General features: G+C 42.9%; 1 protein-coding gene across 41 annotated transcripts; it reads right to left on the reverse strand.

Annotated features, from left to right (window-relative positions):
- Positions 1 to 1,584: 1,584 nt before the first annotated feature.
- On the reverse strand, positions 1,585 to 13,257 carry LOC127293371 (U-box domain-containing protein 35). Of its 41 annotated transcripts, none has more exons than XR_007845722.1 (18): positions 12,298 to 13,257; positions 12,028 to 12,155; positions 11,735 to 11,853; positions 10,880 to 11,000; positions 9,988 to 10,127; positions 9,594 to 9,866; positions 8,733 to 8,800; positions 8,572 to 8,630; positions 8,303 to 8,425; positions 8,141 to 8,223; positions 7,238 to 7,296; positions 7,033 to 7,131; positions 5,204 to 6,891; positions 4,665 to 5,110; positions 4,311 to 4,566; positions 4,086 to 4,178; positions 2,353 to 2,430; positions 1,585 to 2,053 (listed from the first exon to the last, which is right to left on the reverse strand). XR_007845722.1 is itself a non-coding variant. In XM_051322968.2 (4 exons), the coding sequence occupies exons 1-4, from the start codon at positions 12,383 to 12,385 to the stop codon at positions 11,084 to 11,086; spliced, it is 411 nt and encodes a 136-aa protein (XP_051178928.1). In that variant the 5' UTR covers positions 12,386 to 13,250; the 3' UTR covers positions 11,007 to 11,083. The 41 variants fall into 41 exon arrangements, 4 of the variants coding, with proteins under 4 accessions (XP_051178928.1, XP_051178926.1, XP_051178930.1 ...); XR_011742659.1 differs by having other exon boundaries at positions 8,303 to 8,457; XR_011742681.1 differs by having other exon boundaries at positions 4,665 to 4,780; positions 5,071 to 5,110; positions 5,204 to 5,281; positions 6,826 to 6,891; positions 8,303 to 8,800.
- Positions 13,258 to 22,335: the final 9,078 nt, after the last annotated feature.

Genomic DNA, 22,335 nt, shown 5'->3' on the forward strand with positions numbered 1-22,335 from the left:
TTCCCCCTATAACTTTGCTAAGTTGCATACTACGGACAATAGACAGTAAACCGTTGCTTCGCATGTGTGCTAAGTTGAGTTTTACTGACACATGTACTAAGTTGTATTTTTTCGCCAAAGTAAGTTGTTGCTTCACACATGGAGTTTGGCTATCGGATCCGTTTTGCAGAGCAAGCACATACCGCCCTCACGAGAACACTACCGTTAAGGTCGGTCATGTCCCACTTCCTTGATGACATCAAGCTGAGCCGATCTTGATTAGAGTTATATACGATATGTTGTATCCCTAACAGTGAACCCTCGCGAGGACGATGCCGAGGTTGGTCGTGTCCCACTTTCTTAATGCTATCAAGCTGAGCCGATCTTATACAATAAGTTGTATCCCTTAGAATATGCCGTAGTATGACTAGCGGCTAGTAGAGCAAAGTTGATGTCTCGATACAAGTTTTGATGATGGTTGTTGCTAACTGAGTATCTTAGAAATTAAATTGGTACAAAATATACAAAAAGAACTAGTGTAAACAACTCTTTGTACGAAATTGCTTCGCCATAATACTAGAGGTGCTTTTCCGCAACAACTGAATTGGTTTTCGGAAAAAAAAAATTGTCAAAATATATACAAATGGGATCAAGTTTCGAAGATCTCGTCGCGAGAGGCCCAACGGTGAAAACGGATCGCAATTTCGACAAATGGTTTGAAAGTTATGACTTTTTAAAAAAAAATCGCTTGACATTAAATGCACGTATAGTCACTATATGCTAAACTTACTTTTTTTTAGTGAGTGTGCTTTGGCCGTGGGTTCCTTTTTCAGATTGGTGGGTTTGAGTACTTTCCATATTAGGAGTGATGGCTGGTTAGGACTAATCAGCCTTCGTTTGCTGGCTAGATGCGTCCTGTTCTTATGTGAAGTGAACACGGGTGTGATGGTAGAATGGCAGAACCAGACCAGATAGTTAGATAGTGGTGCAACTGGACTAGAACTAAGAGTCATCGGGAAGAAAATAATTAGCGCTCCGTAACACCCGTTAACTGAGGTTTTGCAAGAATGGACACAGTTGCTTGCTGATACAGGCACGACCTGTTCCCGTCGGATTAATTTTAAGTTAGTGCGCACATAGCTAATCCGTGGAACCACGCGCGAGGCATCTAGAACATGTGCCATTTATCTGAAACTAGATGACCCGCTGCGCTATCGCGCAGGCATAATCAAGTCCGAATTTAAACCATAAGGATCAGCTTATTGTAGGATCGGAGCGAAGCTCTACCCCTATCGCCGCCTCTATGGTGAAGGGAGGGCCGCTGGGTTGGCTGACCATCCAGGCTGAGCTCCATTAGAATCCAACGGCATGCGGAAATGTCCTCGACAACACCTTTGCCCTCCTTTGGCTACTCCCTCTACCCCTATTCGACAGTTCCTTCCGCCTGTCGTACGTCCTCCTCTTCCTCTTCTGACCCCTTAGACCCACCCAATATCCTTACTGTTAGGGGTGTGGACCGAACATATATAAAGCAAACTAAAGAACATTTATTTGATACAAGCGAAAGAAATATTAAATAGAATAGCAAACATTTATCAAGCAAAGTAACAAAACAGATGTCGATTTTATACATATACATTCAACCATTTTTCTTACTCAGTGAATAGTCGTGGCAGCAAGTACGAACTAATTTATACATAAATAAAGTAGACCAGCAATATCATGGGTACAAAACATTACTTAAGGATACTACTACCATAGGTACATTATAGAACTCAAATGATGGTACTTATGTGTGCATTCTCTAAAAATGTTCTCAAATTTATAATGAAACATTGAAACCCTTCTGGAACGATTCTGCAGGAATTCGCTAATCATCCACTTCCAGATTAACACCTGTGTTGTAGCGTTCCATCACTGTGAATGGCCCAAACTCTTCTGCCTCTGGATCCATCACCGGTTAACAAAAGGCTGGAGCTACATACAATAATAGTTGAAGGAATAGATCTTTTTTGGTGAGTCCAAATAACACTTCTATACTCGACGTCTGCCGACGATCCTGGATGGTAACCATCTGTATCAAACATGCCGAAAGGGGTAAGCAAATCTTCAAGCAGGCAAACAAACAACTATATCCATCAACTTACGAGGATGGTTTGAGAAGGTGTCCCTTTAGCCCAGCATAAACTGACAGTAACATGTATATCTAAATACAGAAGTCATGTTCTAACCACTATAATATGTAATTCTATAGACAAAGAAATATGAAATACAAAACTAAGATATTTCATCTCAAATAGATGCTAAAACAATTCAAATGCAAATGCTAAAACAATATATGGAGAAACAAAGGGTGAACAGAACACCCAGTACCTGTGTTTCATCAAATGGCAGTGGGCATTAGAAATGTCCCTCTGCTACTGGTCACTTTTCATCGAATAAAAAAATCCGCTGCGAAATTTTGCACCAAGGTAAATAACTTTCAATGTAAAACTAACTCAAATAGTCACAAAACCTGTCGTAATAACATACTTTATTTTATAGGGATAAATCTTCTTCCGGTAATTGTTTCACAAAAATAGAATGCAGAAAAAACTTGAATAGAACAGAACCATCTCTCTTTCTTTGGTTAGTTAGTAGTAACCTCACCCTGAATACTGAAGTAATACATCTAGAATGCACGAATAACAGTGAGAAGGACTGGAAAGATGCATAGCTCAATTTTGAATCATCGCGGGGAAAATAATTCGTTACGCGTATTATATATATAAGAAGGTTCCCTTTTTTCTCTAGCCGAAATTGTGTCACTTATACACTAACCACAATTTATTCATCTCCTGTGAAAGTCTACATTTATTTAGTTCCCTAGATCTATCTCAAAGTCTCACATTAACATGACACTACCTACTGCCACGGTCTGATGACACTATAACTGAAACCGTGTGAGCTCATACGACCATAATCTGAGAAGAGCGTGAACAATTGTCCATGAACACCTGATGAAAAATGATACTTGGACTAATAACTCCATTTCCTCATTCACACCACAAGGCAAATATATAATAGCAAAAATAGTCCATTCCTCACTGGACTCTTTTGGCTGCATCAGAGTCGTATACAAGAACTACATTAGTAACTCTATACAGAACTCGTACATAATCTAGAAGGCTACACTATTATGAGTAAACAGAGGAACCAACTATGAAAAAATATGATCCATGGTTAACCAAGAACATACACATGGTTATCCAAGAAAACGAACCTCAGAGAAAATATGAAGGATGCACTTTAGTGCTCAAAGGCTGGAATATTTCTACTTGGTAACAACAATGAACAAAAGGTAACTCAAAAAAGCAGGAGTCCAACAGAGGTGGACTCGATCAACACACTCAGTCAATCCATATATCATTTGTTGGCTGAACCATATAACTCAACATACTTCTTGTTGGCTGAAACATATAACTTTTGTCGAAATAGTTTAAAATATACCTTTAAACTAAGATATTTTTTTATGTCGAGGTTATATCTGTCGACATTTCTCAATGGTAATTTTGATTGTCTGGCTTACAGACATAGTGACAATGTGTGAAAATAGATCTTTGTTTCACAAGCCATCGAAAAATATGGCAGAAGAAAAGAGCGATGCCTTCAGATTATTTAGTGTGTATTGCAGTAACATAGATTGAAGAACTTCTCAAAGCAAATGTAATGGCAAACAACCAGGTCAAGTGCTTTTAAACAAAGGGGCACGTATTACTATGGTCACATAGGATATATTATGTTCATAGATAATTAAGTATGATTCTGACACTTCCGAGATAGTCTGATAATTCTACAATTTCATAAGCACTATCACTTAAATATCAAATTATGCTTACTGCAATGAATGAAACAAATATTATCTGTTAATTTTCGAAGTCATTTGAATTTTCCCAATAGAAACTCAGAGAATTATACTGCTACAACAAGACTAAACAGACATATCTGTTCACTTCCAAGTGACAAACTGAAATTTGAGGATCACAGGAATATTAGAGGTGCACATTTCATTTTAATAAGAGCAAAAGTGATAAACATCGAAACAAAGTGATTGAAATGATACTCACAAATAACAGGCAAAAATAGCTCCGATAGATGCTCTGGATCATCACCGTCTTTCAAGGAACCTCCGCCGCGCCACCTCACCCTTGTCAATCAGCCTTTAAGGGGAAACAGAGAAAATAAGGAGCATCATAGATTCATCAGTAAAAGAATTTATCAAAGATATATAAACAACTCAACAGGCAGATAAGGATATATGTAATCTTTGTTGAATCATAATCGGCACAAACCTTCCTCATAAACGACGGCCACCCTGGCTGGCGCAAGTGGTAGTGAAGAAGCCACGAAGGCGGAAGTCAAGGCCGTCGCTATTGGCCGCGTCGCCACCGGAAGAGGAATCATGCACCCGTGTCGAGGGCATGGAAGAAAATGAGCGTCTTGTAGAACACGTGCGGTATCCTCGCCTGCCGCATCACAGCGTCGACATCCTCTCCTCAGAGTCGCAACAGTCTCCGTTCTCCCTGTCCCTCATCCACCCTTCGCTTCCTGCAACCATCGGCAACACACATACCCTTGATCAGTCAAGGGACACTGACCAATTCCAGATACAATACCACGGCCTAATTAGATCAGCATAGTAGTACCTTATTGTTGACCTGCAGCGATATCTGCGTGTACACTTCATACGCTGCAACGAACTGTTACCCAAAGAGAGATTTGTCCAGGATGTTGTAATATCCTGCATCTACATCCCGATGGCCTTCAAGGCCTCAAATACAGCCACATTCATGCTCAACTTCACGAAATCTTAGGTACAAACAAACCAACGTAAACTCTGATGAAAATATTTACTTAAGCATACCCCTCCATTTAACTTCACTTGTGCAACATGAAAATTTTCAGGTCACTAAATAATAGGCCATTGCATAGGACATAGCAGTATCCTTTTGAATAGATTATGTATGCTTATCTGAGTGGATGTCAACAAAATAAAATGCTACAGACTTCCACTAAACAGATATTAGCACCATTGAGGCAGTTCTAATGTACCTGAAGATGAACTTTGGAATAGCGAAAAGAGATTTTATAGCTGCAAATTTAAGAAAGAATATGAGCTGTAGAGAAGTGTTCATCAGCTCCAACAATATATGGAGAAACAAAGGGTGAACAGAACACCCAGTACCTGTGTTTCATCAAATGGCAGCGGGCATTAGAAATGTCCCTCTGCTACTGGTCACTTCTCATCGAATAAAAAAATCAGCTGCGAAATTTTGCACCAAGGTAAATAACTTTCAATGTAAAACTAACTCAAATAGTCACAGAACCCATCGTAATAACATACTTTATTTTATAGGGATAAATCTTCTTCTGGTAATTGTTTCACAAAAATAGAATGCAGCGCCCCAGCGCAAAGGCAAAAGCAAGCCAGTATTGTAACCATCATACTAAAGTTACCATAAGTTTACCTACTATATAGGATACCATAATTCTTTAGTAGAAAAATTCTACTTACCTCAAGCAACACCTGAAATATTTTCCCAAGACATGGATTACTACGTAGTGTGGAAAATACAGGAGAAGGTTAATGGCTTATCAAAAGCATTGAAGTTGTCCTGCAGATTTATGATGAACCTGAAGACTTCACAAGGCATGAACAATGCCCCCACACAATTCAGTTCCAGTAAGCCAATGAGAGTAGAGAAATACCAAGATCAATAAAAAATGCTCAGAAGCTTATTTACCAACTGGGCTTTCAATCCAACAGGAAAAAAGTTTTTGTTATTAGCATGCCAAGTATATCAAATGCATTTAAATAAAATATGGACCAAGTTGATCCTTGTGTCAGCAGCCTCTCATATGTTCCCGCCACACAAATTTCATATGAATGATCATTAGTTTGCACATATAACTACAGACTAAAACCGAAGCTAGCAAATAACTTTGTGCCTCAAAGCGAATCTTTTGTGGCGCGGCCTACAAAGAGGAAAACAAAATCAACTGAGTAATTAGTACACTTTGGCAAGATGCCACAACATTAACACTCTTTCAGCGAAACAGAGACATGGTCGAGGTAAAAATACAGAGGGTGCTTGTAGGCCACCTAATCCCATGGCTGCATATGGCTGCCATGGATGTTGGATTAACAGTAGTATAACCTCATAAACATTTTTTTCTAGGATTAGCGGAATTATCTACCATGCTCGTTTCTCAATATAAACATTTTTTCTAGGATTAGCGGAATTATCTACCATGGCTGCATATGGCTGCCATGGATGTTGGCTGCAATTGACTATTTCGATTTAGGTAGCTTTGTATACATCATGAATTCAGATTACAACACGGATTCAAGTTAAATGGAACAAGAATGTGTGCCTCATTCTTTTTCTATCTTTTCTCGCATCTCTCACATTTTCTGAACAAGAAATGGTACATCATCTCTTGGTTGCTTTGGCCTCTAATTTTCCAGCGTTAAGAACACAATCAGGCAAGTAATAGTTCTTCATGAATGCTCATGCTGAATCAGCCTAGAAAAATTAAAGCATTCAACACTGATTTTCCTCAGAGAAAAAAATTACATTTTGCAAGTAGACACAAAGAGGTGCTGCATGCAAGATTTGTTCCTTAGGGGAGGGATCAACATACATAAGGCAATTAGTTCATCACTAAATTATGGAGGCAAGAAATACGTCAAAAGACTGCAGTTTGGTATACTGATTAGAAGTGCAACACAAATGCAGGAGTGGGCTTCGTGACAAACTAAATATCGCATGTGATGTAGAGAGAGAGCTTCCCAGAGTGACTTACCAACGCAATGGCAGAGGCCATGAGAAGGCGAAATCAAGACACCACCACCTTGGAATATAGAGCAAGCTGAGCATAAATATATCACAATAAAAGTTAATTTCCAAGAGAATGCAAAGGGAGCTACAAATTCGTAGACATAAACAAGTGGTTCAGACCCAAAATAGAATGGTCATCTAAGTAAATTGAATTAGGATCTGACGGTCTTACTTCATATGATAATCTCATTTGATCTACAACTTAGTTTTCTGGTGTGCCATCCAGATCCTAGATAGAGCGGTGTATATTCAGGTAAAGGAAGAACAGAACCTGCATCAGTTAGCAAGAGACAGAATAAACAGAGCAGATCGAGAGAGAAAATAGGATGGATTGTAGATTATGCTCAAGCATATACAAAATTGACTCTTTGCGGTACCTATCAAGTATCTCAAAGCTCTCATCTGCTGCTTTTCCCCATATCTTTAGAAGCAGCAACTGCAGGTTGATGAAAGATATACAAATCTGAGAAAAAAATAACTTAAAAGATTTGTTCTCCAACAATTTAGGCAAAACATAAGAGAGTAGCCACACATGCAATCTTTGTTTCACAATAACAAACAGCAAACAAGTAACAGAAAAGAAAAGAAAGTTCAGTAATTAGTCTTCTGAATATTTAGGATCTCCAATATTCAGCTGAACGTAACTCAATAAGCATTGAACATCTCCACACTAATATAACCTTCCTTGCTGCAACCGCAAACATAAATTGTGCGAAAAAATATTTGGCACAAATGATGATGCAGCATTTAAAGAAAAGGGAACTGCCATTTGAGTAGAATCCATTAATTACATGCGCTGAATCTAATTCAGCTAGTGAAATGAAATAGAAGCCTTGACATCCACATATATATAATCTGGTGTTTTTCTTATATAAACCACTTTGACTACCACTATGTTCCATTCTTTATTGGCACACACGCACATGTATGATATGTGGTAAAGACACAACAACAGAACACCAGATTCCCAAAATATCATCATGGTCACACGTTATGCCCAACTGAAATAGTATGAATTTCCTAATATTTAAATTTTCAAAAGCATACAATATTTTCAGTTGAGAGAGCTCAAAAGAGCAAGCCATGCTTTTGCCGTCTTTACTAATTTGTTTTATAATACTATAGCCAGTCAATTATACGCTCAAGACAAGCACTGCAAATATAATTGACAAAAACACAGTATATAAGGTGAGATCTAACTAGCAAGATTTTAGCAACACAGATAAATAACAAATTTCTATAGCAACTGGTAAGTACCATAACAAGAAAAAGAAAGCGACCTCACTGGTCTCTTCCGGGACGAGCTCATCAACGCCTACTGTCGCCCACCACCGTGGTCGTCCGTACCGGCTCCGTCTTCTCGCTGGAAAAAAGAAGAAACACAGATTATGCAAAGAACTGGAAAATCATCTCCAATAATATTTTCTCACTAACGAACTTACCAATTATTAAAGCTCACTTGCACCGTTTCTTCCTGAAACTCATGTTGATGGCTTGCCCTCTCGGTGAAGTATGCCACAGGGCATCGGAACACCTCCTCCGAGCCAGAGGATGCAACAGTACAACTGAAAGAACATAATATGAAGTAGTACATGTGCTGACATATTTCAATAAGATAGATGTACAGAAAAGGCCAAGATAAGAAATAATATATGCTCAATAACTCCCTTATATCTATATCCAGAGAAAGAAAGTATTGTATAGGAGATACCATCATAATGAAGAATGTTCAGGCAAAACGTAATTAGCAATGCATCACCTATGTCGTTCCTACATACTCAAAGAAAGCAATGTCTGTTTTTCACATTTACAAAATGCAACCCACACAAAAGTATACCACTAATAACAATTCACCCTAATGGAACACCATACCTGCAAAATCTGAAGGTCTTTCTTCAACTCGGACGTGATGGTAGGCGCCCAACCAATTTATGAGTTCCCTACAGACATTCAAACATACTCCCCTTTATATTCAACTTTCTATGAACTATAAAAGGAAAGTCACAAACTGGGAACCAAGTTACTGCAGGGTGATGCAACTCCATTGCAACATGAACCAACATCACAAATTTAACACTGCTTTTACCACTCACTTTCCAACGAATGCGGTTCACCGTATGTGACATGTTTAGGCATGTTTTAACTTAATGGTCCGAAAATCTTTTAAGCTCACCATTGTTCAACATTATGGTAGCCAATTGTCTGAATGTTACTTAGATCGCCACCAATCTTAGGCTCCATCCAAGCAAACCAATTTTCCATGAAAACTCAAACTGTTAGCCAGCTTTAGTTGTCTAAATAACATCAGCAAGCGCAACACCAGTCTCAGCATCAGCAATTAAGCCCCTTTGACATTGTTCTAGTTTTACCTATAGCACCCAAACTCCAAAATATTACAAATTTATGGATGTCGGCTGTAGTACACAGTACATACAGCAAATAGCAAATCCTATGCCTTGATAGCCTCTTACATGAACCAAACTGAACTTAACATTTTGGAAATAGGTGTCCATTATAATAGATGATTCTGCACTCCCTCCAACATCAGTGCTAGTTCGCCATTAATTACAAAATTCTTGATGACGCATATATAAGTAGATGATAATTTCTCAATTACCGTAAGTGTACCATGTGAAACTCTCCCAAATATTATTTGTCACTTGTCAGCAATTGTGCCTAATAACAATGATCCATAATTTACTTTATTTTGTATAAAAGGAATCAGACAATCACCTTGTTACTCCAGGGAGGGTATCTCCTCGACGTCTCCGTGTCTTCCACGTGGCTTGTCACTCCTATGCTTCGCCACACAAGTATGTTACAGAAACAAATTTACTGATATCACACAACAACCCTATTCATTGTGCCCCCAAAATCAAAGCTTTACCATAATTTTCTTGGAAGGTCCAAATATGGTTAAGAAATGGTGATTATCCATCAAACCTTCCCATCCCCATTGCCTCTCTTATGATTCCCTTGCTCTGCTTCATTTTTACTACAAAGAGGCTGCATAAAAAGCAACCACTAAAATTCAGTTTGGCATCCATTTCTGCGTTGGATCTCATAATATGTTCCTGGACATTCTAAAAGCATTGCACATGGAGAGACAAAAGGGGATGGTGCTTACATAGGAAATAATTTATCTGCAACAATAAGCATAATTTCTACACAGTACTGCATCGTGTCGTCTGTTATTCAAGGGAAATCATCCTCTGCACTTTAATCCCGCGTGGAGTACATAAACAGAGAAAGTAGCATGCCATTGTCCTACAAGGAGAAATAAAAGAGCATCTGAAAGAAGCCAAGCATTGAGTACAAACTGCAGCACTCCAAGGATAAAACAAAAATAAGCCAGGACATAATTATTGATTAAATCATCATGCTTTGCACAGAGATAATAAATGACAGTATGTGCATGTGAAAGTAAAAGAAAGATATTAAGAAATCACCAGGGCATGAATATCATTCATATACCGCAATCTGCTTCTCCTTGACCCAACATAGGCGTAAGTTTAAGAACTCGGATATGCAAGAACGGATCTGAATACCAGCAATATTATACTCTAGAGGATCAGAACCGTTCCAGACATCTCTTAGTATTCAAACTAAACCTTACGTACAGTTCTGCAATTGACATATCTCGTATAAGTTACGTGGAAAAGTAGTACCTCGGATAATGCAAGTTTTATACCCTATAGCTAAATTCTAGAAACCAAGGAGACGATCTATTTTAGTAGTGATATTCAGGGAAACACTGGAATAATTTAGAATACTTTGTAGCACAAGGTGTATGTAATGCAGATTGCGGACCATTTTCTACAACACCGCTGCTTCAATTGCTGATAAATAGGTACAAAACTTGCAATAAACTTCAACATCATAGAAAGATCAGTTGAGATGTTACATGATAATACATGATAGGCTATGGATACAGGTATAGTTATCGATCCTTTTCTTAATCCTCATGCAATAAACAATTTTTATTGCGTAAAAGACTTGGAAACCTCATGCCTGCTTACCAGGGCAGGGATATCTTCTCCGCAGCACGGCAAGGCACAGAGGAGCCTCCATGTGTGCTTGCATCACTCGCAATGAGTCTTACAGAAGAACTGCATTTGTGGCCTCGCTTTCGTGCAAGCTCTGACAGCAGGAATGATTTTTTTTCATGGATGGGGACACAAATTTTCATAGGAAAAATCTATTACGGTGATTAAATAGGCATATCATGTAATCCTTCTGAATAAATAGTGAGGCCTAGCTTGGCAATTATGTCGTGTGGGATCACTTTGCGGGAAAATGTAGAACCTGCAAGTTCCAATGAAACAAATAGTGATTAGCTTGGTGCATGAATTAAAAAACCAGCTGGAAAAGACGGCCCTACTATAATAAACACACTAATAGAAAAATGTAGTGGCAAGGTATTTACCAAAGTTCATTTGTTGTAGTTCCATTAGGTTATACTTCACTTTTAGACTTCTGGTTAACCAGAGCAACCGTACATAGCCCAAGAAGAAGCCCGATAAATTATATTATGACATACTAATCTGGGTAAAATCAAGCTCTAGTGCTACTGTACACAATTTTTTAAATATCCAATATACGCTGAGTTTCTGTCATCATTTGAAATGGTGAGACAGGAAAGAGGCCTAAATGAATGTTGAGGACACATTAAAACTGTAGTGGGTAGAGTAAAGGTTGAACAACATATGAAAATCAGAGTTCAATAATTGGAGTTCAATAAGCTGGGGACACCCTTGCAGATCTTGGAGGACGTCCTACATACATAAGACATGTCATCCATTGCGACCAAACGGAAGCATGCACATCCATCGTCATGAATCAGTACAGCACAAGCATGATGAGCTGCTGCCTACCTGCTGAAGAAGCCCCTGCTGGCACCGACGACGAGGATCTGTATCTGGTGCTGAGCAACAAGACTGGAAATGGTATCCGCGACATCGTTCCCGTTAACAAGCACAACTTGAGCATCAACCTGGGCCAAGAAATCAGTAACACAGATTTAACCAACAGATAAGGGGACTGACTCAATTCGCCAAGTAATCAGTAACACAGAATTAACCAACAGATAAGGGGACTGACTCAACCAGTCGAGAACAGGAAACAGAAATGCACTTGCTAGGATATAAAAAAGGCAACACGAATGCACCTTGTTTTCGTCACAGGTTTCCTTGCAGCCGGCAAGCATTTTCTGCGCCTTGACCCACACTTCCTGGACGTAAGCCTCTGCGATTTCGGGGCGCACTTGGTCGATCGGGAGGTAGTTCCCCACTGGAGCTAAGCCATACATAGAAGAGGCATTTCAACAAACACGTGGTAAGCACAGCACAGCGGTGAAAAAACTCTGAAGCGCGCGTGTGTAAGCGAGAGCAGGGAGACGGGAATCGAGGCCCGCGTGGTGCAGGGTAGAAGAGCATACGTTGTGTGGGCACAGCCAGGACCGGGGTGAGCACATGGATGAGCGGCGGCGGCGCGGTAATTGCGGCGGCGACCCTGCCGAACCCCATGGCTAGGGTTAGCCGCGGCGTCGCGCTCAGGGGCGGAACGGCGGAGCGGGGGTAGGGATCCGGTGGAGGCAGCCATTGCTGGTTACGGGAGCTCACTCGGTCGGGGAGCACCTTAGCGCTCCTTCCTCGCCAGAACGCCGGTACGGCCGCCTCCCCGCGCCGACATCCGAAGAGGAGAGGATGAGGCCGCGACGTAGACGAGCCGCGCCTGCAGTCGCCACCGCCGTGGATCCGCCCCGCGCGAGCCCGTCGCCTCCGGTCGTCGCCGGAGCGGATCCACCCTGCGCCGGCCTATCCCCGGCCGCGCCCGGCGCCTCCAGTCGCCGCCGCCGCGGATCCTCCCAGCGCGATCTCGGCACGCATAGCCTTCCACGAGGGGAGAGGCGGCGCGGCGCTCGCCTCCATCCAATCCAACGCCTTCTGCGGCTGGGAGAGTGCCCTCTCACGCTTCTCCAGCGCCTGGGGAGTGGCCTCTCCGGCCTCACGCGTGGCTGCAGCGGGAGAGAGAGGTCGGCCGGCGATTGGGGAGGAGAAGAGACGTGGGTTGGGGAGGAGAGGAGGAGCGGGGATTGGGGGGAGTGGATTGGGTGTGTCCCCGATCTAGGGTTTCACCGTTCAGCCGCTGTAGACTCAAAGGCGACGCGAATTAACACCCGTAGCTGCCTCTGACCGTTGGGCCCCGCATATTGCTGAACCCACGCGTCATAGACTCGTTGAGAAGATGAGCAGGTGAGGAAAAAACTCACCGATCGGACGGCTGCTGTGAAAAGTGGGACTGAGTATTTACTGTAGAGGGTGAAACGGGTGGCTCAGATCGTTTTGCCCCTCTCAGGTGCCTTGGATGGCTGGGTAGTCTAGGGACATTTATAGAAGAAATTCTTAATGCTTCGTTTTCATGCAACTTCGTCATGTAGCTTCTAGTTTATGTAATTGAGTGTGTCACTTTGCTGTAATAAAAAGAACACCATATCGAAACTATTTGTAACCTCTGTACATACTGCCTCTTTTGGCTCTTATATAAATGAAAAATGAAGCAGGGGTCTTCCCTACTGTATATGCTTCAAAAAAAAAAAAAAAAACTAGGTGGGTAAATTCATTTCGTGAATGGTGTTTGCTTGCCCTGAGAAATAATATCATACTACTGAACTTTAAAAGGAGAAAGAAACAAAGTGAATTATTTGAGAAATTAAACATTAATGTAATCCCTTTCCCCTTTTCATTTCCTTTTCATTTTATTATTCTTATTCTTATTTTTTATTTTTTGAAAACCATGAACTTCTTTTTGAAGTAGTGAATATTTTTTAACAAGCCAGTAACACCATAATTACAACAGTCTTGTTGTGGAGTAGCCTGCTATGTCCTCCGCGGCCGCATTTACCATGACGGCATCGAGGGAGCCGCCCGAGCACACAAGCAATGGACACCGTCTAATCACATGTCAAACTGAAAGAAATTTCTGTTTTTCTACATGAATCTCTTCTTCGCGCTGTCTGTATCAATCGACAACTTCCTTCAACATAATAGGACGGTCGATTTAATTCCACGAAGAATCACACATTCCAGGAAGGAATATTTTCTTCGTGTTTTATATGATTTTTTCATAATTATTGAGTTGGTTATATAATTTAATTATTATTTTTTTCGATAAAGGGAATATATTAATATCAAGAAGATACCAATTACACCCAGCCTCTGCAACAACGCACCACCCTAATGGCATTACGGATGCACACAGCCAAAAAACAAGAAAAGAAAACTAAGAAACAAAAGTCCCGCTACAGTATCTCGGGCCTAACAACAGCAATACATCCACCGTCAAGACAACACCTGAATTACAGACTAGTCCCCGCTCTCAAAACAAATGCCTCCACCAAGGACATTGCCAGGCACTACCAATTAAGGTCAGACCTTGGGTTTTCACCCTGAAAGGTAGGACTCTGCATTTCACATGTGTTGTCGCCCCCACTTTCATACCGCTACCGCTGCTGTGAAGCCCGGAACACCAAGCAAGTCCCTCAACATCGCAAAGACTTGAACCTCCTTTAGCTAGTTCTCCCCTCTGGCCTTCATGAAATTCTCTTCTTCCGACTTTCATCATGGATCCAAGCAACTATCGCTAACCTACTCGTTCCGGCTGCGAGATGGAGGAGCTTGGAAGCCGGCAATGGTGTCGTCGGTGGAGGGTTGGAGTGGCCAGCCCAGGATGGTCGCCGACGTGGGGGTCCGAACTGAATATAAATATATTTTTTCGATAAAGAGAATATATTAATATCAGAAGATACCAATTACACACAGTCTCTGCAATAACATAATGTCCTAATAACATTAGAGATGTACATAGCCAAAAAGAGAAAAATAAAACTAAGAAATAAAATTCCTGCTACAGTATCCTAGCCCTAGCAACAGACATCCACCACCAAGACAACACCTGAAATCCAGACTCTTCAAAAGCAATGCCTCCAAGAAGGGAACATTGCACCCGCGCTGCCATCGTCCGATCAAAGATCTTAGGTTTTCCTCCTGAAGATAGTCTCCGCTCTCAAAACAATGCCTTCAACAAGGACATTCGAGGCACAACCAATTAAGGACAGACCTTAGATTTTCAGCCTGAAAGGTAAGACTCCGAATTTCACATGTGCTACCGCCGCCACTTTCATACCACTATTGCGAAGTCCGAAACACCAAGCAAATCCCTCAACAGCGCAAAGACTTGAACCTCCATTAGCTAGTCCTCCAAATCCGTCTTTCATGATATTCTCTTCTTCTGACTTCACCATGGATCTGCAGTCACTTGGTCGCGCAACACCCTCCAAAACTAAACGGTCGGAATAAAAGCATGGACGTGCACGACCGAATACCACCGATCCAGCAAACTACATGCAATAGAAGCACTGTTACATTCGACGACGGCGGCTTTCGGAACTCAACACTTCGGCCAGATCATGAAGGGCAGGCCTCCAGCAGGTCTTCATCTTCGCCCAAGAGAGACCCTAGGACCTCCGCCTTTATTCAGGTTGGGCCCTCACGCCGACGACCATCCCAGGCTGGCCATGGTTGCTGATATGTCTCCGACGTATCGATAATTTCTTATGTTCCATGCCACATTATTGATGATATCTACATGTTTTATGCATACTTTATGTCATATTTATGCATTTTCTGGAACTAACCTATTAACGAGATGCCGAAGAGCCGATTCTTTGTTCATTGTTTTTGGTTTCAGAAATCCTAGTAAGGAAATATTCTCGAATTGGATGAAATCAACGCCCAGGGGCCTATTTTCACACGAAGCTTCCAGAAGACCGGAGGACTAACGAAGTGGGGCCACGAGGTGGCGACACACTAGAGCGGCGCGGCCTGGGCCTTGGCCGCGCCGACCTATTGTGTGGGGCCCTTGTGTGGCCCCCTGACCTGCCCTTCCGCCTACATATAGTCTTCGTCGCGAAACCCCCAGTACCGAGAGCCACGATACGGAAAACCTTCCAGAGACGCCGCCGCCGCCAATCCCATCTCGGGGGATTCAGGAGATCTCCTCCGGCACCCTGCCGGAGAGGGGATTCATCTCCCGGAGGACTCTACACCGCCATGGTCGCCTCCAGAGTGATGAGTGAGTAGTTCACCCCTGGACTATGGGTCCATAGCAGTAGCTAGATGGTTGTCTTCTCCTCATTATGCTTCATTGTCGGATCTTATGAGCTGCCTAACATGATCAAGATCATCTATATATCAAGAAGACTCAAGCGTCTAAGCTTGGGGATGCCCAAGGCATCCCCTTCTTCATCGACAAACATTATCAGGTTCCTCCCCTGAAACTATATTTTTATTCCATCACATCTTATGTGCTTTGCTTGGAGCGTCGGTTTGTTTTTGTTTTTGTTTTGTTTGAATAAAATGGATCCTAGCATTCTTTGTGTGGGAGAGAGACACGCTCCGCTGTTGCATATGGACAAATATGTCCTTAGGCTTTACTCATAGTATTCATGGCGAAAGTTTCTTCTTCGTTAAATTGTTATATGGTTGGAATTGGAAAATGATACATGTAGTAATTGCTATAATGTCTTGGATAATGTGATACTTGGCAATTGTTGTGCTCATGCTTAAGCTCTTGCATCATATACTTTGCACCCATTAATGAAGAAATACATAGAGCATGCTAAAATTTCGTTTGCATAATTGGTCTCTCTAAGGTCTAGATAATTTCTAGTATTGAGTTTGAACAACAAGGAAGACGGTGTAGAGTCTTATAATGTTTACAATATGTCTTTTATGTGAGTTTTGCTGCACCGCTTCATCCTTGTGTTTGTTTCAAATAAACCTTGCTAGCCTAAACCTTGTATCGAGAGGGAATACTTCTCATGCATCCAAAATCCTTGAGCCAACCACTATGCCATTTGTGTCCACCATACCTACCTACTACATGGTATTTCTCTGCCATTCCAAAGTAAGTTGCTTGAGTGCTACCTTTAAAATTTCTATCCTCTACCTTTACAATATATAGCTCATGGGACAAATAGCCTAAAAACTATTGTGATATTGAATATGTACTTATGCACTTTATCTCTTATTAAGTTGCTTGTTGTGCGATAACCATGTTCCTGGGGACGCCATCAGCTACTCTTTGTTGAATATCATGTGTGTTGCTATGCATGTTTGTCTTGTCTGAAGTAAGGGAGATTTACCGCTAGAATGGTTAGAGCATTGCATAATGTTAGAGAAGAACATTGGGCCGCTAACTAAAGCCATGATCCATGGTGGAAGTTTCAGTTTTGGACAAATTTCCTCAATCTCATATGAGAAAATTAATTGTTGCTACATGCTTATGCATATAAGAGGAGTCCATTATCTGTTGTCTATGCTGTCCCGGTATGGATGTCTAAGTTGAGAATAATCAATAGCGAGAAATCCGATGCGAGCATTCTCCTTAGACCTTTGTACAGGCGGCATAGAGGTACCCCTTTGTGACACTTGGTTAAAACATGTGCATTGCGATGATAATCCAGGTAATCCGAGCTAATTAGGACAAGGTGCGGGCACTATTAGTATACTATGCATGAGGCTTGCAACTTGTAAGATATAATTTACATAACACATATGCTTTATTACTACCGTTGACAAAATTGTTTCTTGTTTTCAAAATCAAAGCTCTAGCACAAATATAGCAATCGATGCTTTCCTCTTTGAAGGACCTTTCTTTTACCTTTATTGTTGAGTCAGTTCACCTATTTCTCTCCACCTCAAGAAGCAAACACTTGTGTGAACTGTGCATTGATTCCTACATATTTGCATATTGCACTTGTTATATTACTCTATGTTGACAATATCCATGAGATATACATGTTATAAGTTGAAAGCAACCGCTGAAACTTAATCTTCCTTTGTGTTGCTTCAATACCTCTACTATGAATTATTGCTTTATGAGTTAACTCTTATAAAAGACTTATTAATGCTTGTCTTGAAGTACTATTCATGAAAAGTCTTTGCTATATGATTCATTTGTTTACTCATGTCATTTACATTGTTTTGATCGCTGCATTCATTACATATGCTTACAATAGTATGATCAAGGTTATGATGGCATGTCACTCCAGAAATTATCTTTGTTATCGTTTACACTGCCGGACGAGCAGAAACTAAGCTTGGGGATGCTGATACGTCTCCGACGTATCGATAATTTCTTATGTTCCATGCCACATTATTGATGATATCTACATGTTTTATGCAAAATTTATGTCATATTTATGCATTTTCTGGAACTAACCTATTAACGAGATGCCGAAGAGCCGCTTGTCAAGTTTTCATTGCTTTTGGTTTCAGAAATCCTAGTAAGGAAATATTCTCGGAATTGGACGAAATTAACGCCTAGGGGCCTATTTTCACACGAAGCTTCCAGAAGACCGGAGGACTAACAAAGTGGGGCCACGAGGTGGCGACACACTAGGGCGGCGCGGCCTGGGCCTTGGCCGCGCCGACCTACTGTGTGGGGCCCTCGTGTGGCCCCCTGACCTGCCCTTCCGCCTACATATAGTCTTCGTCGCGAAACCCCCAGTACCGAGAGCCACGATACGGAAAACCTTCCAGAGACGCCGCCGCCGCCAATCCCATCTCGGGGGATTCAGGAGATCGCCTCCCGGCACCCGCTTGGGAGAGGGGATTCATCTCCCGGAGGACTCTACACCGCCATGGTCGCCTCCGGAGTGATGAGTGAGTAGTTCACCCCTGGACTATGGGTCCATAGCAGTAGCTAGATGGTTGTCTTCTCCTCATTATGCTTCATTGTCGGATCTTGTGAGCTGCCTAACATGATCAAGATCATCTATCTGTAATGCTATATGTTGTGTTTCTTGGGATCCGATGGATAGAGAATACTATGTTATGTTGATTATCAATCTATGTGTTGTTTATGATCTTGCATGCTCTCCGTTATTAGTAGAGGCTCTGGCCAAGTTTTTACTCTTAACTCCAAGAGGGAGTATTTATGCTCGATAGTGGGTTCATGTCTCCGTGAATCTGGGGGAGTGACAGAAACCTCTAAGGTTATGGATGTGCTGTTGCCACTAGGGATAAAACATTGATGCTATGTCCGAAGATGTAGTTATTGATTACATTACGCACCATACTTAATGCAATTGTCTGTTGTTTGCAACTTAATACTGGAAGGGGTTCGGATGATAACCTGAAGGTGGACTTTTTAGGCATAGATGCATGCTGGATAGCGGTCTATGTACTTTGTCGTAATGCCCAATTAAATCTCACAATACTCATGATATCATGTATGTGCATGGTCATGCCCTCTCTATTTATCAATTTCCCAACTGTAATTTGTTCACCCAACATGCTATTTATCTTATGGGAGAGACACCTCTAGTGAACTATGGACCCCGGTCCATTCTTTTACATCGAATACACCCATCGCAATACTTGTTCTATCGTTCTCTCGCAAACAATCATCATTCACACTATACATCTAATCCTTTGTTACAGCAAGTTTGAGATTGACAACCTCACTGTTTCGTTGGGGCAAAGTACTTTGGTTGAGTTGTGCAGGTTCCACGTTGGCGCCGGAATCCCTGGTGTTGCGCCGCACTACATCTCGCCGCCATCAACCTTCAACGTGCTTCTTGGATCCTACTGGTTCGATAAACCTTGGTTTCTTACTGAGGGAAAACTTGCCGCTGTACGCATCACACCTTCCTCTTGGGGTTCCCAACGGACGCGTGCTGTACGCGTATCAGTTGCCGCCGGAAAAACCAAGCAGATCGCGTAGTCCGAAGACACCGCACACGCTTAGGCACCGCCGCAGACGAAATCCAGCCCTCCACCGCCGGCCGCCGAAAGGCGAGGAGAAGGGGACCTAGGGTTTACCCTTGCAGCCCGCCCCACCCCTCCCTCCACCACCGGAAGGGCACTCCACCACCCTCATCGTCCATCATGGCATCACCGAGCCAAGGCCAAGCACCGCCATCGAGGTCCCCGATGAACGGGCCGCGCTCCGGCTCGAGGAATACGACCCACGCCTGACCTCCTCACGCGAGATGACGAAGAATCCCTGCCTCCGGCCGGCCTTTGCCAGACCGCGCCCCCTGGCGGCGGCGAGGGAGGGGAGGGGGAGAGGGGGAGGCGGCGACGGCGGGGTAGAGTGCCCCCCCCCCCCCGCTGCCACGCCGGGGTGGCTCGGGAGGAGGACGAGGACTGCCTGGCTGATTAACTAAATATATTGTTTACATTTGTGACAAAAATAGTTGTACCAATTTTTGGGTCGTACAAGAGGGCTCAATTATAACCCTTATGGGCGACCGTCCCCTAGTGCCTGCTATATGTGATCCCCGGGAGACAATGTACCGAGGCCACATGACAATGTGCTAGTTGTAGGACAAACTTTTATTCCGGTGGAATGAGGGAAAACTCTTGTCACCATTTCAAAAGAACGGCACATTTGGAGTGCACTTTATCCCGAATCGCAAGAAAGTAGGTTGAAGCACATTGAATGACATATAGAAATACTGGCCACACTTTTCCTTGCCCATTTCCATCTTGAAGCTACCATTTTCTCCAAGTTTATGCCCCATGAGTTCTTGATGATCCAATCCAATATGGACGCCGACTAGGGAAGAAACTCGACAGAGAAATGGGCAAAAACATCTAAGGTTCATGCCATAAACACACTCTCTCGCGAGACACTACTAGACACTAATGGGGGAGGATTGCTGGGAGATACAAGTTCTCGATTGCCCATAATTTCGTCGCAATTTCATATTTTGACAAGTTCAACAATATTGTACACGTATATCCTTAGAGCATCTCTAGTGGATGGTGTATCCGGCCGTGTAAAGCAAATATACACGTTTGAGGCCTAAAATTGCACTCCAGCGGAACATGTATCCGGCCGTGGGAACCATCCATGTCCATCCACGACGCTACTGGACGTGGAAATAAACACGTCCTGGCCACGCTCGTGGGCATGCAACCGCTCGCTCCCGCCCCCGTCCGGTCGCCGGAATAGACCGCCGCCCGTCGGAATCGGCGTCTCCCGGCCACCGCTGCTGGCCGCCGCCGCCCTCGTGTAGGTATCGCACCATCGGCCGCCTCCGCGTCCGCGCCGGTCGTCGCCCTCATGCAGGCCTCCGCGTCCGCCGCCGCCCTCCCGCAGGTCGCTGCTGGCCGCCGGCCGCCTCCGTGTCCGCCGCCGTCCTCCCGCAGGTCGCTGCTGGTCGCCGACCGCATCCGCGTCCGCCTGCAGGCTGGCGACGCGAATGGAGAATTGGAGATAGAGCTAGCTAGCTGGAACGTGAACCATTGGGGGTCTAATTGCTTTTGTTTATTTTCGATCGGGGACTTATTTGTAAGAATTAAGGATCTGTTTGTAGTACATATGTTGAAGAGCAAATCTAATTGGTAAATTGGTAGTTACAAAAATACTAGTAAAATATAGGATGGAGAATATACACGTCCTACTATACACGTTCCACTGAAAAATTAGGAGGTGTAAAATTTAGCAAGGTGTATATGAATGTGTATATGGAGATATACACGTCTAATTTTACACCATCCACTAGAGATGCTCTTAGAGAGGGGATTTGGTGACTAGGTGTATATGTGAGCATCCTCTAGATGCCACACAATCTGCGTTGAGATCCGGTTCTCGTCAATTGGATGTGTTGCCTTGACGTTATCTTATCCAGCGCTAACGTACTTGGCGTGGGTCCTACGTGATTTGAAAATGCATCTGGCTCACTATTTGAATTTAAAAATGTGGGTCCTACGTGATTTGGAAGTGTTGTTAGTGCTGATGTGGTTTGTTAACCCAACAATGATGGTAACCGTGGATTGCTATACGTGACACGTGTCAACCAATAGATGCGTGCTCACGTATGCATCCGGTCACCATGCTTCTTCCATATATCCTAATATTGATCACATATTGTAAAGTGAAGACATAGATGCAAGACCTAGAGAAAGGGTGGAAGAGAAGTGGAGCTCAAGAGATTGGGCGCGTGCTTGGCGTGCATGCTCTTGGGGACTCTGATTGCCACCACCATCTTCCTCCGACAATGATGACTGAGCCCAACCCGTGAGGAAGGGATAACGCCACCGATGTAAACCATGGGAGCTGTAGCAGCATAAAAGGGCCCGCAACTGTCACGTGAGAGGCGCAACCAGTCGGTGTTAGGCGCGGTGGAAGGCCGGTGGTGTCAGGGCCGGCGGAGGTTGGAGGCTTAGCGCCTTAGCGGCAACCACCTAGGGTTCTAGGTGGCGCAACATACTGGGAGTCTAGTACTGGCTCTCTCTAGGCTGTGACCAGTGCTGCATGCTTGCCATGTTTTGCTGTTTTCTTATTTTTCGTCTTTGGATTTTGGATCGTTGATCCTCATTTGTACCGTAACTTGATCTGTGTGTGGTCGAGGCTTTATTCATATAAAACCAGGCTCTGCTCGAGCCTTCCGCCTATAAAA

The sequence above is a fragment of the Lolium perenne genome, chromosome 4 (assembly GCF_019359855.2).
Source record: "Lolium perenne isolate Kyuss_39 chromosome 4, Kyuss_2.0, whole genome shotgun sequence".
Lineage (NCBI taxonomy): Eukaryota > Viridiplantae > Streptophyta > Magnoliopsida > Poales > Poaceae > Lolium > Lolium perenne.

What these genes read in the sequence shown, in the direction of transcription:
- LOC127293371 (XM_051322966.2), bottom strand. Translation starts at nt 12,385, where the DNA reads ATGGGGTTCGGCAGGGTCGCCGCCGCAATTACCGCGCCGCCGCCGCTC. An exon ending in CCTGGCTGTGCCCACACAAC is followed by an intron (nt 12,156 to 12,297) that starts GTATGCTCTTCT and finishes TGTATGGCTTAG; the next exon opens with CTCCAGTGGGGAACTACCTC. An exon ending in AGCAGGGGCTTCTTCAGCAG is followed by an intron (nt 11,166 to 11,734) that starts GTAGGCAGCAGC and finishes TGGAACTTGCAG; the next exon opens with GTTCTACATTTTCCCGCAAA.